The 18112-nt window shown below is 47.8% G+C and overlaps 1 protein-coding gene across 2 annotated transcripts; it reads right to left on the bottom strand.

The window, feature by feature from the left end:
- Nucleotides 1-6414: 6414 nt before the first annotated feature.
- Nucleotides 6415-13384, bottom strand: LOC102926390 (diamine oxidase [copper-containing]). 2 transcript variants are annotated; one of them, XM_076566679.1, is made up of 5 exons: nucleotides 13210-13384; nucleotides 9246-10819; nucleotides 8171-8456; nucleotides 7729-7861; nucleotides 6415-7035 (listed from the first exon to the last, which is right to left on the bottom strand). In XM_076566679.1, the coding sequence occupies exons 2-5, from the start codon at nucleotides 10813-10815 to the stop codon at nucleotides 6769-6771; spliced, it is 2256 nt and encodes a 751-aa protein (XP_076422794.1). In that variant the 5' UTR covers nucleotides 10816-10819; nucleotides 13210-13384; the 3' UTR covers nucleotides 6415-6768. The 2 variants fall into 2 exon arrangements, with proteins under 2 accessions (XP_076422794.1, XP_006996416.3); XM_006996354.4 differs by lacking the exon at nucleotides 13210-13384 and having other exon boundaries at nucleotides 9246-11179.
- Between the last annotated feature and the right edge of the window lie 4728 nt (nucleotides 13385-18112).

Raw genomic sequence — 18112 nt, 5'->3', positions numbered from 1 at the left:
CTAAGATAAACCATATACAAAAAGCTGGCTAGATTCCAGGCCAGGGGAAGCCATGTTGGTGAAGATCGGGCACAGGTAGCCCCAGAAGTAAGAAGCTGGAGGTGTTGAGGGGAAAGTGATCCAGGAGCTTGGTGGATCCCTCCATTGTCATAGAGGAAGCCACACTCCAGTTAGAGGTGGGTCTGGGAAGGTGTTCATGGCGTTCTCACAGTCTCACAGCATGTAAGCTTTGCCAGCTGGGATCCCAAGTCAGGTCCTGAGGGTACTCTGTCACGGCCATGTATAGTACCAAGATGACGTCACCCAGTTCAGTGCCAAGTTCTTCTGCAGGAGCCCAACCTCTCTGGACAACAGCAGAGGAAAGCACCCAAGCATTTCCCTCTCCAAGCTCTAGCGTCTCAGAGTGTCTTGTTCCCAAGCTTCAACATTCCACTGCTGACAATGTCTTCAGCTCGCTTCAGCTGAAGAGAGAGCTTGGGTCCTGTCGTCACTCATGATCCCCAACACTGTCCTGGTTCCTTCGTGAGTACCCTCTGATGACCTCCCTCACCTACAACCCCCCCACCTTCTCCCTTACATAAAACCATTCCCTTCTTTTGACCTTTATTCGAGGTTATCTCAGTGGGGGAACATTTCTCAGTCAGGCCCACCAAGAGTCACAGCAGCCCAAGGACCAACTCAAGGGCTACAACCTCCTGTGTCCCGGTGAGGCAGAGGGTTGTACCGACAGCAAAACTGCCTTTTTGTGCAACAAAATACTCCCTAGATGGTGGCATTTAACAATTTACTCTGTATGTTCCAACCGCTGACTCTGGGTTTGAGTTCTGCCTGGGTTCGAGTTCCAATAAACAGCAATGTCTTCACTGTCTCAACTGTGAAACCAAAATGCCAACAAAACCGTAACCTCCTAAGTGTTCCCAAGAGAAACAACCCAACAGTAAACATAAAGTACACTGGACAATGCCAGCCCTCCAGGAAGACATGCAGCACTTGCCAGGCTTCTCTTTAAAGGACACCCCAATGATAACATGTGACCATCAGCACATCACAGGTTCTGAGCACTGCACGTTGGCAGGACTAAGTCTAGGCTGTGAAGCAAGGAAGAGAAGAACACGGTTCTGCCCAGCCTTCTCTGGGTGCCCAAATGGAGTGCTCAAAAGTCTGTTCATCAGGAAGGTGTGCACTGACCCTCCTGTTCATCAGGAAGGTGTGCACTGACCCTCCTGTTCATCAGGAAGGTATGCACTGACCCTCCTGTTCATCAGGAAGGTGTGCACTGACCCTCCTGCTCATCAGGAAGGTGTGCACTGACCCTCCTGTTCATCAGAAAGGTGTGCACTGACCCTCCTGTTCATCAGGAAGGTGTGCACTGACCCTCCTGCTCATCAGGAAGGTGTGCACTGACCCCAGCTTATGAGCGCTCATGAATCAGAATACCTGAGTCTTATCACCGGGGCCACACAGGGCACTCTCCTACTGCTGTCTGTGTCACCAAGATGGCAGTTGCCCAGTCCCAGGTTCCTTTATGCCAAGCCCATGGCTTTGGAATGCAGCATGGTAGGAGAGAGAACTTAAGTACTTCTTGCTCCCAGCTAGCCTTAGAGTAGCTCTGTTTCTCATCTATCACGTCAGCTTCCTCCTCTAAGCCAGAGCTGGAATCTCTGGGTTGCCATTCACCTTTAGTATTTGGGCCCCTGGGTGGGTATCTACCTATTTCCTTCCTCATCTACAGATCTCTTGTGGTATGTCTTATGTAGATAAATGCTCATCGTTTCCCATTTTCTTGGTGTTATCTCGTTGGCAGAATACTCATCAGCAGGTTTACCATGAGTCAAAGCTCAGTGCTAAAGGAATCACAGTGCTACGTTCCGGATGAGCAAAGGGCTGTGCTCACAGCAAACTCCCTTCTAATAGGGAACACATTTGGGAGTTTAGTGTAGATGTTAAAATGCAGGCCTGGGTTGAAGTCCTGGGGAATCACATGACTGAGGTCAACCTGCATGTTCTTGGCCATGTTGTTTAAATTCTCTGGGCTTCCGTTGTATTAACTATGAAATGGAAATGATAGTATCAGGATACATTGTCTTAGTTAGGGTTTCTACTGCTGTGAAGAGACACCATGACCATGGCAACTCTTCTAAAGGAAAGCCTTTAATTAGGGCTGGCTTACAGTTTCAGAGGTTTAGTCCATTATTGTCATGACAGGAAATATCACAGCGTGCAGGCAGATGTGGTGCTAGAGAAAGAGCTGAGAGTTCTACATCCAGATAGGCATGCAGCAGGAAGACAGCTGGCTTGAGTTTCTGAGACCTCAAAGCCCACCCCCAGTGACACATTTCCTTCAACAAAGCCACACCTACTCCAACAAGGCCACACCTCCTAATAGTGCACTCCCTATGAGCTTATGGGAGCCATTTTTATTCAAACCACGATAAATGTCCTGAAGGTTGTGGAGATTAAAAAGCTCACAGTAAGTGTAAAGTGTATAGGACAATGCCAGCTTTCTAGGAACACAAGGAATTTTGGGCATATCTCTTTAAAGTGATCTTTGATGATACAGTCTGGACTCCAGTTCATCAGATGTCTGCCTACTGCAGACTGGTTGGACTTGGGCTATGAAGCAAGAATAGGATAATCCACCCTGCTCAGCCTTTTCTGGTTTCCCAGTCAGGTACTCAAGTCCAGGTATCTTGACTATGAAAGCTGTAGAATTCAAGTCATCCCAGGTAGATGAGTTGGGAAGGTGCCCTCCTCCTTTCACCTTTGGGAGAAGGCATGGCAAATACTTTCACAGCCGAACCTTATCCCCAAGCCACCAGGAATGGGTGCAGGGTGGGTTTGCTTGCCCTGCTGGCAGACCTTTGTGGCTATCACTCTGTCCACCCTTATATTTGGGGGTAGGGATGCCTGCTAGAATTCTGCTATATGCTATGTGCAGACTTCTTGGGAAGTCTCAGTGCCTGTACATATGCTGGCTGCTATCACGATCACAGGCCCTGCTTTCTCCAGATCCTAACCAGCAGAAGCCCTTCTTTGTGGGATTCTCTCAGGGGAGCCTCCTTGTGCCTGTCACTGATACAAGAAGGCTCCATCTGACTGTGAGTTCCCACTCAAGGTCCCTCTGGGTCTCTAGCTGCATCCTTCACTCCTGCAGGCAGGGTGAAGTCCAGAGGCTGGGCTTACCCCTTGGGCCTGTGAGCAGGTAGACGGAGTCTGAGAAGCCTTTGCTGTCATAGGTGATTAATTGCCTCTGGTTCTCCAGATTGCAATCCCCGTGGAGGAATCTGTAGAAAACCCCCTTTTCCTGGTCAGATAGAGGCCTAGAGAGACTCAGAGGGCTGTGTTGCTGCATGTCCCCTACCAGCAGAGGGCACTGCACCAGAGTGTATTTCAACTAAAGTGGCTTGCAATGTGTGAATTAGAAAAGGGCAAACTAGAGTAAGACCGGCCCATTGGTGCAGTACTGTCACAAATATCACGGGAGGAGCCGATCACCTCTGATTCTGATTGGACTGAAGACCCGCTCCACCAGTTGGAAATACGTGATCAAGGCCAAGAATCTGTGATGAGCAGATCGTAGGCCCTGGGGGAGAAATTGCTACCATTATCCTGCTAAATTGGCACAGGATTAAACTGACTTATTGTTGTTCCCATAGACATATGGTAGATAGATGACAGATAGATGTATGGATGGATGTAAACAAATATACACGTGGATGTAGTATAACATAAAAGAGAACAAGAAAGAACTGGATGTAGGTAATGAACATAAGTAATGAAAGATGATATAGAGATAAGTGGTTTCCTATTTCTAGCTCTGTCATGGACTTTTTATGTTTTGGAAATGGATAATGCATTAAATATATCTGATAGTAAAAGTACAAAATCTGGCGGGAAGCTCCAAGCTTCTGCTCCGACTGGCTACCCTAATAGTAGAAGTTCATTGAGTTGCATAGTCTTTGGGTCTGGCTAATTTTGGCGTGTAATTTTTTTATTTGCAAAATAAATGTTTTAAATAATTTTTAAATAATAAAGTTTAAAATAAACACACATTAAATGGAGTTATGTCACTCAGAGTGATAATATTTCCTACAAGAACCATAGACTATCTAAAAAAAACCCTCAGTGCCAGGCACAGGAAATCTTTGTAGCTTTTGATCAGTGGAATCCAAGAGATTCTCAAGGTAGTATAAGCTATTGCCATTGCAACTTGAAGGTAAGACCCTGTAGTCAAAGACAACACCCACTTTGGACACAGGACTTGGAGGAATTGAACTAGAATTGGCCTGGGAGACTCTGCTCTGAGGTCTAGCTTTTATAGTATTGGCAGGTGCAATGCAAGCTGCCAAGGAATAAAAGCAACCAACCATCCTACCCAGCTGAGATGCCCATAACCCCCAACAATGATTGGTATGGCAAGAGATTCTCAATGGTACAATAGTGATACTTTTATCTTAGGGATAGTCAACAGCTGTCTAATTAGACTCAAATCCCATTCAATAGGAGGGAATTCACACCTGGTGCTGTAAACCCAGCTTGCTACCATGGCTGGGGAGGTCATAGGCCCTGGAAGACCACTTTCCTAAACCAATATGGTTTCTGTGTTCTAAACATTTAGCCATATGCCCACAGAGAAGTGTAGCTTTCAACCCCATTAAGCTTCTTCATGAACCAAAAGGGGACTATCACAGAATCCACAACTGGTCTGTAGGAAGTAAGTGACCGTGGCTGCTCAACTCCAGCTGATGGATACATCTACAATATAATTCATATACCTAAACTCAGGAAAATCACAGACACGGGGAGATGATTGCAAGAACCAGAGGACCAGTAATGTCTGCTGTGAAATGGTCTTCTATACATTCCAAAGAACCTGCACCCTCAAAACCTCACTAATAAAAAGACCTGTATGAGGACAAGCCCAGTGGCGTGTGAATGTTGTTGGGGGAAAATGTATAAGGCCCATCAGCTGATGAAGAACTGCAGGTAATTCATGGCTGTGGAGAGAGGATGAGTCAGTCTTCTTTGGGAACATTCTCCCTGATAGGTTGTCCAATCCCAAATGGCCAGCCCTAGACAGGTGTACATACAAACAACACAAAGTGGACTAGGCAGGCGTGTGTGTGTGTGTGTGTGTGTGTGTGTGTGTGTGTGTGTGTGTGTGTGTGTGTGTAACAATAATTAAAGACAAGATCATGAATTTGAGAGAGAGTTTGGGGGATGGCACCTGGGAGGATTTGGAGGGGGCAGGTGGAAGAGTGGGAATAATGTAAATACATTACTCATAAAAAATTAAAAATTTGGGCTGGAGAGATGGCTCAGTGGTTAAGAGCACTGACTGCTCTTCCAGAGGTCCTGAGTTCAATTCCCAGCAACCACATGGTGGACTCACAACCACCTGTAATGAGACCTGGTGCCCTCTTCTGGCTTGCAGGAACACATGCAGACAGAATACTGGTATAAATAATAAGTTAATAAATCTTTAAAAAAAATTAAAAATTTCCTCCCACAATTTTATACATGGACAGTACACAACACACATTGCTAATATTTCCCTCATTATCCTTTTACCCTCCTGCTCAGCTCCTTCCACTATGTCCCTTCTTCCTCTCTTGTCTTGATTGATTGATTCATTCATTCATCATTCCTTTTTGCAGCTCACTGCATTTTCTTGGGTTGAGAGTTATTTACTTGAGCAAGGGTAACTTACCAGTGGTTACACCATCGATAAGTAAAACTGTCCCTTCCCTTAGCAACCATTAACCACCTAAAGCTCCTTAGGGGAATGTTGATGGGACCATAGATTTTCTTTTTTTGAACAGTTTAGGTTCATAGCAAAATTGAGCAGAGGGCATAGAGTACAGCACTGTAACTCCTGAGCCCTCACAGGCCTCCCTGACTGTCAGCATCCACCAGCGTGGTCCATGAGTGACAACTGTACACACACACACACACACACACACACACACACACACACACACACACACACACACGAGGCGGGGCGGAGTGTCTAGTTCACAGGACCTGCTTGTCCCCTGGTTTTTATCACCCTGTTCTCTTCTGTGCTCTCTGAAAATGCTCTCCTAAGCCAGTTACAGCCTTCTTTTCTTCATAACAAAGAGAAAGGGACTGGAGAGGTGGCTCAGAGGTTAAGAGCACTGGCTGCTCTTCCAGAGGTCCTGAGCTCAATTCCCAGCAACCACAAGGTGGCTTGAAACCATCTATAATGAGATCTGGTGCCTTCTTCTGGCATGTAGGCATAAGGAAAAGAAGGTTGAAGTCTGTTTATTAGCCTATTGACATTGTTTTTTAATATTTTACAGACAAAACTGCAACAAATCAACATATACACTTGTGGGCTTTTTGTGTTTAGAAAGAGATCATGAGGTCAACCCCAGACACTAGACCAATGTCTAAAGGGTGAAGGTGTCATTTTATTAGATGTCCATATAACAGTTTCCTTATGCATGCTCATCATTGAGATAAGACAATTTCCCTGAAGCCTCTGGATAGGCAGATAAAAGCCTCAAATGTTAAAAAAACAAAACCAAAACCAAAAAACAACAACCCACCTGCTAGAGAATTCCAGTATCCTTCCTTTGCATTGGTCTTGGGAGTCATTGGCAGGTGCAGCTTTGAAACATGAATAGAGCCCATGGCCAGCCCTCCCCTGCTGCTAAAAAGCAGCATACAGGGTATAAATGGAAGGGTTATTGCCTGTCCTTGTGGGGCTCTGGGGCTATTCTGCAGAGGTTGGGGTCAGACCCTTCACACAGGCATGTAGGTCCCATTGTAGCTGAAGGGAGGGGACATCAGGCAGGCTCTGTTCTCAGGAATCCAGCGCTGGACATGGTTGAGCCCTTTGTTCTGGGGCCACACTATCACAGTGTCTCTAGATGCCAGGGACGGGTCCTCTGGGAAGAAGTTGAAGGGCCGGATCAAGAAGCCCACAGAGTTCCCAGGTGTGGCTGTGTTGGGGACATCCTCTGAGTGGGGGATGTGCAGGAATCCCACTGTCACCCAGGCCACCAAATCCTGTGGGAGAAACAAAGGTTTCAGTGGGCAGGGCAGTGCTGAGTACCAGCCAACTGAGGGTAGTTTGGCTTGTGTGGTGGTATTGTGTTCCCCGAAATATTGTGCACCCTAATGAACTTATCTGGGATCAGAGACAGAACAGCCACAATATTAAACATAGAGAATAGGCAGTGGTATCACACACCTTTAATCCTAGCATTCCAGGGGCCAAGCATGGTGACTCATGCCTTTAATCCCAGAAAGCCAGCCTTTAATCCCAGGGAGTGGTGGTAGAAAGCAGAAAGGTATATAAGGCATGAGGACCAGAAACTAGAAGCATATGGCCTGGTTAAGCATTCAGGCTTTTGAGCAGCAATTCAGATGAGACCCATTCTGGATGAGGACTCAGAAGCCTCCAGTCTGAGGAAACAAGACCAGCTGAGGATCCGGCGAGGTGAGGTAGCTGTGGCTTGTTATGGTCAGTGTTCACCCCAATAACTGGCCTCAGGTTTGATTTTATTAATAAGAACTTTTAAGATTCATGCTATAGGCTTGTGTCTTGAAAGATGTCTCTACAAATTTCCTGAGGTGTTCTCAGTCCCATTGGAGAGGTGGATGGGTCTGTCATGACCCTAACTTACCATGTACTAGAAAAAAACATACTTTTAGGACCACAGGGCCTGAGGTGGGCAGGGGCAGGGGTGGGGTCAATACCTCCTCTTCAATGTTCTCATTGTTCTGAAGGAACTCCTCGAAGACAATGGGGGGATCCCAGGGGTCGTTCTGGTTGTAGAGGCTGCTGCTGTAACGCTCAGATTCCCGATACTTCGTCACAGCCAGGGGGTACCTGCAGAGAAGAAAAGTCAAGTGGCTATGGGCACTAAGGCTGTCTTCGAGCCCTTTCAGGGAGCGTCTTCAGGGTCAAAGATGGTGAAGTTGCTTCTACAGAATGATGATCATCTCCTGGAAATCTTCAAGAATGACCATCAGCACGCAAGGGCCAGGACCCCTGTGAGCACCACCCCACCCCTCCCTCCCCAAGTGCAGGAGAATGCATACCCACAAGTACACACAGACTCAGAGCCTGGAGGACAGAAGTACAATCAGGATACACAATCACTGAACGGAGCCCCTGGCCCTCCCTGGGTCTTCTCACCTGGCCCAAGTGACAGCCCGCTCCTCCTTCCAGCCTGGTGGCAGCACCTGGTCAGCCATGGAGTGGATCTGCAGGCGGTAGCTGCGAGCGTGGCCCCAACGGTTCTTTTGGGGGCTGCTAAAGAGCAGGTACTTGGGCAGAGTCTGTCCAAAGCGGAACGCAGCCTGGCGCTCCCGGGAGTACCGGGTCTGCTCGAGTGTGGGCTGAACCAGGGAGTGACCTGGGCTCCAGGGATTGGTGATGTTTTCCAGCTTCGTCTTCAGGGTCTGGAAGCTGTTCTTGGTGCCTGGGGATGTGAGAGGGGATGCAGGGTGAGACTCAAATACTGGAAGAGAAACCTCGCTGCTCATAAGATGTCCATCCCAGACCACACCCGGAGCCAGCAGTGAAGAAGATGCAGAGCTGGGGGCAGGCACTGGTCCAGTGGTGGGGCACCTAGGTGGTGGCAGTGACACAGAAAATGAAGCCAGAGGAGTTAGAGATCAGTCCACGGTCAGTCATGGCAAGTGGTGCGCGCACATGATACCTTGCAGATTTCTGGAGAGCTGCTCCTTCAGAACGTTTTCTGTTCTCTGAACCTTGGCATAGGGGCAGCCATGTTTGCACAGGATGGTCAGTGTACTATGGGCCAGGAGTCAAGTGGGGTCAAGTAGGTGGAAGCCATTCATCTGCTCTCAAATTTAATATCAGGAGTCACGTCCCTGCCACCCTTCTGTGGAACCATCCTTTATCCATGAAACACACTGAGCAGCCCCAGATGGCCCTGGGCCCCATTTCAAAGTACTGGGCTTCAGAACCTATTGCCCACCTGGACACTTAGCCCTTCCTCACTCCATGTATGCCAACTCGCTCAGCCCAAGACAAGGACAGATGCACACCCCACATACAGGGTAACCCTAGTGCACTGTTCACTGCCTCCATTTGCTGGGGACGCATGCTGCTTTATATTGCTAGGAAGCAGACAGAAAGAATAACCCTGCTGCTGTGACTCAGAGTCTCAACCCACCCCCTGTGGAGTGAGTCTATCAATGAGAAGCAGCCAAGTGACTAAGAGAGTCTGGCACTGAGTTCCTACCTGCCACATCCAGGTCAACACGGTAGTGCACTAGGTGGGTGTGGATGTTGCCAAGCAGGTGGGTTTGTAGGCGAGTGCCGTGGCGCAGTCCCTCAGGGGTGTAGAAGGTTGCATGGACGTAGCCAGTGGCATGCATCTTGGTCTCCATTACACCGTTAGGGTAGAAGATGAAATCCCAGATATAATCATAATTGTAGACTGTTGATGTTGTCCGAAGCACCAGCACATACCCCTTCAAACCCGCATAGAAGTTGAAGCCGCCTTTAAAGTTTGAGTTAAAGTGGCGCCTAAGGGGCACCCCGGTGGGCATCTCAAAGAGGCAGAGAGCATGCGGATAATGGACAGGGCCATCACTGTCATAATAGTGGAAGGCATCCAGGAAAGTAGCAGTCTCTGGACAATCGATGCCAGGGGCCAGCTCGTGAGTGACACTGCCCAGACCCCAGCCAACATCAATATATTTAGTCTGCATGCCTGCAGGTGTGTGTCCTCCATACAGTGCCACAGCCTCTTGCACACTGACCTCGTAGGCGATCCGCTCACCTCCAAAGAGCACATTAAAGACCTGCAGCCCAGAAGAAGATCTTAACCGGTAAGAGAAGCTCCAGCCTCCATAGAGCACAGTGTTGCCCTCCAGCTTGTATCGGGGACCACTGGGCTGTACAACGTGGGGGCCGGCAACAGTGATGGGCGTGGGGAATTCCCCTCGGGGCTTGTGGGAAGAGAAGAGTGGGGGCTTCTCTGTGTCATCAGGCAGTGGGTCCTCGAGGACCACCGTGTCCACTTCTCCGTCTGCATACTTCTGAGCCAGTTCCTCTGGGCTGTTGTAGAACTTGCCGTTATACCAGACCTGCTCCACTCTCCAGTCCTGGGCATCTGTGCTCCCGTGATCCACAAGGAGCTCCAGACCTGTGGGGTGCAGGAAGTAGCCTTCCACATAGCGCTGCACGATAAACCAGCTTCTACGCTGACCAGACTCCACCCCACGGGGAGCCACGTCGGTAAAAGTCAAGCACCGGTCATCACAGCCCAGGAATGAGAAGCCAGTGGTGTCAAGGAAAAACTGATGCAGAGGTGTGGTGGCTGTCTTCAGCATGTGGAAGAGGAGGTCATACTCTGCCATTGAGATGGGTCTGGATGACCAGGACAGATGGTGCCCTGGCCTGGGGGACAGTTCTCGAATGTAGTACGGCAATGGCAGGGGCCCCACAGCAAACTCGGTGACATTGGGGTGCTCCTGGGCCCCGAAGAAGATGATGGCCCTGGCTTCCCGGACAGGGCTTTTCCCTCCTTTATCCAGAAATTTCAGCACATGTGTCTTCTTGGGCAGTAGCATCTCAATGAGAAACACTGAGTTCTTGGCCAAAGTCACTTTCTTGGATGGCTGGAGCCGCAGCTCCTTCCTGCTCATCAGGAAGCTGTGCACAGCCTTCATCTCCTGGGTGCTCAGGTCTGCAAATACCCTAGGTTTGTCATGAGGAGTCCTCACAGCAGGTGCTGTGCCTGCCATCTGTAGCACCAATATGACAGCTCCCCAGGTGAAGGCCAGGCTCATTTTTGCTAGCCTCATGGCTCTGGAACAGCAGAAGGGAGGAGAGGACTTGAATATGACCCTTAGTCTACTGAGCACCTCACAGTACCTTGTCCCTCAGCCCTGGCACTTCCCTACCTACTAGCCTCCTCCTGTCAATCAAACTGAAGGCAGAGAGGGGGTCTCTGGGTCCCCACTCACGGTTCCTAATGCTGTTTGTCCTCTGTGCATGCATACACTGATTTCTCCTCTCTTCTGTTTACCTCTTATAGCCGCATGGACTTTCTTGTTTACATACATTCCCATGTTTGGTCCTCTCTGGCAGTTTATTTCAAAAGAGGAACATTTCCCTTAGCCAGGGACATGAGTCACGGCAGTCCAAGAATTGAACCGCAAACATCTCGAAGGCTTGTATTCTGGTGAGACAGAGGGTTATACTCATTGCAAAACGGTCGCTTTTTAAATGAAATTGTTGATGTGTGTGTGTTTGTATCTGTGTGAGGGCGTGTGTGTAGGTGTGTGCGTGTGTGCTATGTATTCATGCATGTGTAGGGGAGAAGTCAACTTCAAGTGTCTTCTCCCTTCGTTCTCCACTTTTTTCCCTTTGGTAAGGCTAATCCCGGACTTTTACCTGGAAACCACTGATGTCACCAGGCTTGACACTCAGCAAGCTGCAGGGATCTCCCCAGCATTGGGGTCACAAGCGTGTGCCATCACTCCTGGAATTTCATGTGTGGTGTGGGGATCAAATTCAGGTTCTTGCCCTTGCAGGCAAGTCCTATTGTCTGAGCCATCCCCCCAACAATAAAATCCCCCTAGGGGCCACCTTTCAAAAGTCAGTGTAGACGCTCAAAGTGTAGGCTCTCGGGTTTGTGTTGGGTTCGAGTCCTGCTAAAGGACATCGTAAGGACCGCTTGCATGGTCTTGGCCATGCTGCTTAAATTCCCCAGGGTCTCACCTGTGAAATGGGAATGACAACAGCTCCGGGCTCCACTCTGGGCTTGTCCAGAAAAGCTAATCGGATGTTAAGTCATGGGTTTGGAACAAAGCTGCCCTTCCAGGATCGCCTGGAGTGCTAGCTAATCCGTTTCTTTAAACTGACCCCTAAAGGTACAGCCCGGACCACAGCACATTGGGGGTGGTGGCGAGTACTGCAGATTATGTGGGGAGCACGGGGACAGCCCTGTCCACTTCCTCTGGCCCCTCAGTGTAGACAGGGGATAGAGATAGGACCTTCCTCTTCCTTTTTCGTGGAGGCATAGTCAGGATCTTTACCCTGTAATCCTGTTCCCAAGCCACCAGGAGAATATTGTGTATGTGTTCAGGGCAGGGTCTCTGGGATGCTAGGAGTCTTAGTGTCTATCTCTCTGAACTCCTTTGTACCTGGAGGGAGGCTGTCTGTCAGGCCCTGCTATGTTCAGAGTTCCCAGGAGACCTCTGTCCCTGCACACATGTTGGATTCTGTCATTATCATGAGCTCTGATTTCCCAGATTCTCACCTGACCTCAATACTGCTGGCCCTCGGTGGGAAGCCCCTCCCAGGGACATTTCTCAACAGAAGAGCTGCTTTATGTCCGTCCCTGACACCAGAAGGCTCAGGCAGAACCTGGAATCCTTCTCATACATTCCACTGGCCTTCCTGGACTGCTCAGTCCTAGACTTGAGTTTTGAGAGTGGTTTAGCTTCATAGCCACCTTGGACAGGAAGTGTAGAGCACTGCCCCGTGTCCCCTGCCACTGTCCCCAGCCTCCTCCACCATCAGCACCCACCAGCATGCTGCATGTGTAACAACCGAGCCACAGGAACCCCATTAATACCCAGAGCAGATGGTGCATCCAGAGGATCCTGACACTACCGGTGTCAGGTAATAGTCTCACTGCCCCCCCCCCCCCACTCTCCAAATTCTCCAAGCTCTCCATAATCCTCCCTCCCTGAAGTCCACCCTCTACCAACCACTGATCTTTTACTATCTTTCCGGAAGGTGGGGCTGAAATCTTAACGTAGGCATTGTGTGTTCCTTGTGTTTTTATGCCCTTTATGGCCTCCTATACAATTTCTTATCTCCAAATGTGTTTTTGCTTTAGGCAGTGGGAAGGAGATGCAGAAGACGTTCATCCTCCTCTCTTCTGAAGTCACATGGGCAGTGTTGGGGAGGACCTGCCGGAGAGCCATGGAGGAAAAGGAAAACTTGGCCGCCTTTGCCCCTTCTGACTTCAGAGGGGAGGAACGCCTGCCCCTGCAAGCCACCCCGTCCAGGGCCCACTTCTCTCGCCCAGAGTTGCCTGCAGCGGCCTTCTGCAGCCCATTCTGGGCTCCTGAACTCCCTGGCTCTCCTTCCCTGTGTCTTCCCGTCCCCTGTCTCTCACACCATGCCTTGTCACCTTGTCTGTGCCCCTTTCCTGCCCACCTGTTTGATGGCCCATCGGAACCCACCTGTGTGCTCGGCTCCGTCGCTCCCCAGCTCCCAGACTTTGTTCCTGGCCACTGACCCCAGAAGCCTTCTTGAAGCTATCGGACCCCGCCCCACAGGGAGGGACAGGGTGAGGTACAGGTCAACCTAGCTGGGGACCTGTAGCCACCGGGGTTCCTTCCTGGAAGGGTGCTGGAGTGATGCTGGCTGCAGCACCAGTGTCCTTGGGCTGTTTCCCGGTGATTTCCTCTTTCACAGTACCACCTTCGGCAAGAATCGTCCTTAGCTTTCCCTGTTACAAGCTGTCTTAATTTGTTAACACAGTGTCATGTTCATATATTAGAGTGAAAGCTACAGGGAAATTTACTAGCCAGTTCTTTTTTTCAGCTTTGTTATTTCTTTATTTATGGATATATATATATATATATATATATATATATATATATATATATAATATTTAATGTCTATCCAAAAATTTTAAATACATTTTAAATTAAAATAGTTACATCACTTTGACCCTTCTCTTTTCTCCTTCAAAGAACCTTCCAGGTATCCTCCCTTCACCCCCTCTCATTCCCCTCAACTCTCAAATTGATAGTCTCTTTTTCTTTGATTATTATTGTTGCATACATGCATATATGTGCATATTTATGTATGGTGTTTATGCACAAATAAATAAACACAACCTGCTGAGTCCAACTTCATTGTTTATGTGTGTATGGTTTCAGGGCTGACCATTTTTTACTGTACCAATACTGGGGGGCTCACCCCTGGGAGAGGCTAGTTTTCCCTCTCCAAGCAATTATTAGTTACCTATAGTTCTTTGTCTGGGAGAGAAGCTTCTGAGCAGCTCTTAGCAGGAAGCAGTCCCCGACAAAGCAGGGCTGAGGAAGACAGTTGCTTATAGCAAAAAAACAAAACACGAGACCAAAAGGAGCAGTGGATGCAGATGTAGAACGTGGAATCAGAGAGGAAGCCATCTGAAAGAGAGAGGAGCTGCCTGGCTGAGCCCACGAAGGGATATTTTCAGTACACAGGATCCTGGCAGTACTCAGAAAGGACAGAGGGTACGGCTCTGGGGCTGCTGTGTTTGGGTAGGTGATGTGGGCCTTGTCGCTCTCCATCTCCTGCTTGCCTTGCAAGTCATTCCAGGATCTACTGGCAGCTGGATAAAGAAAGGAGAAAACACTCAACTCAATATTCTGGGACTCAATATTGAGGGGAATAGCTTTAACTATCATGTGATGATGGACAGTGAAATGAAAGTTTCTGTCTTTAGAGTTGGGCATTCTCCTTTGTGGGCTCAACAATTCCAAAGAGAGTTAAGGGGATTGGACCAGAAGACAGTCCAGGAACAACCTGACAGTGGAAAGCCTAACCTTTTACTTCTATATAGATGAAAGCAATTAGTAGCTCGAGAAGATCCTTACTCAGGTTAAAAGTGAAGGGTGGAGTCACATACAGAAGGGCGGGGTTGGACCCCTACCTCACACCTCACACCTCACAATGTGAACTTGAAATGGAAAAAACCCTACACAGAAAGTTAGAAGCATAGAACTCTTAGAGGAAAATAGAGAGTAAATCTTCTTACCCTTTGGTTTGATATGGGAGTCTTAGCAATGACTCCCAAAACCACACACAAAAAACCTAACAAAATACAACAGATGAGTAGGGCAGTAGCAACATTTACACTTAGGCTCTTCAAAGGTGCCAAGGGAGTGATGGAGAAAATGTTCACCAACCCTAAGAGGATGCCATCTGCAGAGGCCTTGGGCTCAATAAAAGAAGGACAAACAATTCAATTTGAAATGGGCAAATGGGGCTGGAGAGAAGGCTTGGTGGTTAAGAGCCAGTGCTGCTCTGCTGAGGGCCTGAGTTTGACTCCCAGCTTCTATGTTCCTGTGATTCCAACTCCAAGTGTCAGAAGCCTCTGGCTTCCTCAGGCATCTGGACTCATGAGCATTGACCCTCCTCAGCGTGTGTGCGCACACACACACTTAAAAACAAAAGTGAATTATTATTTAAAAAGGGGCAAATATTTGAGCAGACACTGATCTGAAGAAAATCCCTCATCAAATTCAGTCACCAGAGATGCACACATCAATGTCAGGACAACTTCAAACCCCTCTCTGCTGCTTGGAAATAGTTCATTGCTGTTAACTACTGTCTTCTCACTGTGCTATAGGACATTGAAGGCTATTCCATTTATCCAACTGCAACTTTAAACTGGTCCTTCCCTCTTTACATCCCACCTCTTTCTAGGCTCTGTTGACCATTAATCTATTCTTTAATGTTGTAAAGACAGGATCTCTCTCACTATGTAGTCCTGGCTGGCCTGAAACTTGCTATATAGACCAGGCTGGCCTCAGACTCACAGAAATCTGCCTACTTCTGCCTCCCAAGGGCTGGGATTAAAGGCGTGTGCCACCACACCCTCCAGTATTCTCTACTTTAATGAGATCAATGATCAACTTTTGGACTTCCACATATAAGTGCGAACACAAAGAATTTGTATTTCTGTGCCTGGCTTATTTCAGTTAGTGCAATGCCTTTCAGTTCCAGTGATGAAAAATTTCAACACATGTGACAAATATCTGAGATGGCAGACATGCCAAGTTTCCTGATCATTACATACTGCATCTATGTATTTAAATGTCACCTTTTATTTCATAATATTTACAATTGCTATGTGCCAAATCAGATAAAAACATCAACAACAGTAATGAAATATGTAGAACAGAAAAACATGATACATTAACAAGTGTTGGCAGGATAGGGTGAAATCTGAACCCTTATGCATAGTTGGTGCTAGTGTAAAATGAGGCGGTTATTTCAGAAAATATGAATAACATGAACTTTCCATATGACATAGAAATCCACTGCTAGATAAGTACTCAAGACAAAAACATATGTTCACGCAGATGTGTGCACAAAAATGTTTACAACAGCATTAGTCCCGAATGCCAAAAGGCAGAAGAAACTCAGATGCTTAACAACTGGTAGACAGTTGTTCATCCACAGAGAGGAAAAGATACCATATGTGCTACAGTATTGCCAGACATTAAAACCACTGCGTTAAATGAAAGAAGCCGTTTACAAAGGGCCATCGATTAGATTTTTCTGTTTGCAGGAAGTGAACAGAGAAGCCATCATCTCCGGAAGGGATGTGATCTGTGGAGTAGATTAGAAGCACACTGGTTCCTGAGGACTGGAGATGGGATCGGAAGATGGGGTGAGATATGTAACTGTGGCTTATTCTCTTTGAGCTGAGAGCAATGTTCTAAAATTACTGATAGCTGCACATATTTGTCTTTTTTTTTTTTTTTTTTTTGGTTTTTCGAGACAGGGTTTCTCTGTGTAGCTTTGCGCCTTTCCTGGGACTCACTTGGTAGCCCAGGCTGGCCTCGAACTCACAGAGATCCGCCTGGCTCTGCCTCCCGAGTGCTGGGATTACATATTTGTCTTATATCACAATCCACTGGTGTATACTCTCTAAAAGAGTGAATTGTGTATATGATTTCCCCAATAGAGCAGGTTTTTAAAAACATGAGTCGACTGATATCTAGAATACACAAGGGATGCTTGCAAATCAGTCAGAGACTGCAATCTCAATGGAATCCTGGGCAAAGAATCTCGAAGGTAACTTAAAAGAGAGGAAACCAAAGGGATTCAAGAGTGAATGTAGTAGCCACTTGGAAAAATCCAAAGTTAACACCCAGTAATGGCAGAAATTTGGATGCCAAGTGTTGCCATAGATGTGTAGGAAAGAGGAGCCTCTGGTACAGCTTGTGGCAGAGGGGCAGAGTTGATACATCTGTTCTGGATTGCAGTTAGCAGGGGGTGGACAGGGAGGTTGCTGTATGCATGCCCTGCAGATCAGCAATTCTGCTTCTCGGTGTGTATGGCAGAGGTTCTGACAGGCCCAGAAGCGGAGCATGGACTCAGCTATTGTAGAGATGGGAGCTGGAGGTTGCTGGGGCTCATCACGAGGACAGTAGTTACCATGCAGCTGTGGACACAAAGTATGAAGGATCTAGCAGGTCCACGTTTGGCAAAGGTGATGCTGGCAGGCCTTGCCCTTCCCCTTTCCCCGTCCCTTGTAAAGCACAGATTACATCCCTAAAGCTAGCCGTCAAGGTCTATTTCCTCATTTGGATGCTTTCTTATGCCAGACTCATTCCTGAGACTGATCACCAATGTCCAGCCATCAAAAGCCCCCTTTGGCTTACCTAATTAGCATGCGCAATCAAAACACACCACCGCATCGTAGCCCACTCTAACACAGACCCCTCCCTTTTCTTCCTCTTAAAAATGATACCTACAAGGTCATTGGCTGCTGTTTTTCTTCTGAGTCAGAAAGCAGCCACTCTAACTTTTCTTCCCGCTTAATAAAGGATCTCTCTGTGAAAACAGGTGTTTGGGTACGGTTTGTGCCTAATCCAGGGTTGAGGAGGGAGCTCCCCACTGTATGGGGTCCCCTTCAAAGTGTTCACACAGAAACCCAAAGAAGAGGAGCTTAAGATCATGGGAAGAAGCAGGCTGAATGGTGGAGCATGATGCTGCTACATTAAAATGAAAAGGAATGCACACAAAGTCACTGGACATACTTTAAAGACCCAATACACACAATGGACAACGTTCAACCCACTAGAGTGGTTCCCTGAATGCTGTGTGATTTTTCTTGAGGAGATGAGAATAAATATCTGTTCATCCCCAGACAGGACACCGAAGGCAGACCAGAGACACAATCCACCTAAGTCTTGATTGGTGAGCCAATGAGGTTATGGGGTTACTTAAAAAAAAAAAAACCAGATATGACTGAAAGGCAACTCACAAAAGCTACATCCCTGGTCTCTCTGCCTGACGGATCAGAAGCTCCACTAGAGAGGGGCTCTTTCTCCCTGGCAGTTGCTTCCTGTTTATTAA

Source organism: Peromyscus maniculatus, chromosome 3 (assembly GCF_049852395.1).
Source record: "Peromyscus maniculatus bairdii isolate BWxNUB_F1_BW_parent chromosome 3, HU_Pman_BW_mat_3.1, whole genome shotgun sequence".
In the NCBI taxonomy this organism is placed as follows: domain Eukaryota; kingdom Metazoa; phylum Chordata; class Mammalia; order Rodentia; family Cricetidae; genus Peromyscus; species Peromyscus maniculatus.
The sequence above is the reverse complement of the archived record's forward strand: the minus strand, read 5'-3'. Positions and strand labels throughout refer to the sequence as shown.

Bases quoted from the DNA above. Each gene is read 5' to 3' on its own strand.
- LOC102926390 (XM_076566679.1), bottom strand. From the start codon at position 10,815: ATGAGGCTAGCAAAAATGAGCCTGGCCTTCACCTGGGGAGCTGTCATA. The intron at 7,862-8,170 runs GTGAGAAGACCC...TCTTCTCTGCAG, and splicing joins CGGGCTGTCACTTGGGCCAG to GTACCCCCTGGCTGTGACGA. The intron at 7,036-7,728 runs GTATTGACCCCA...TTTCTCCCACAG, and splicing joins ATGAGAACATTGAAGAGGAG to GATTTGGTGGCCTGGGTGAC.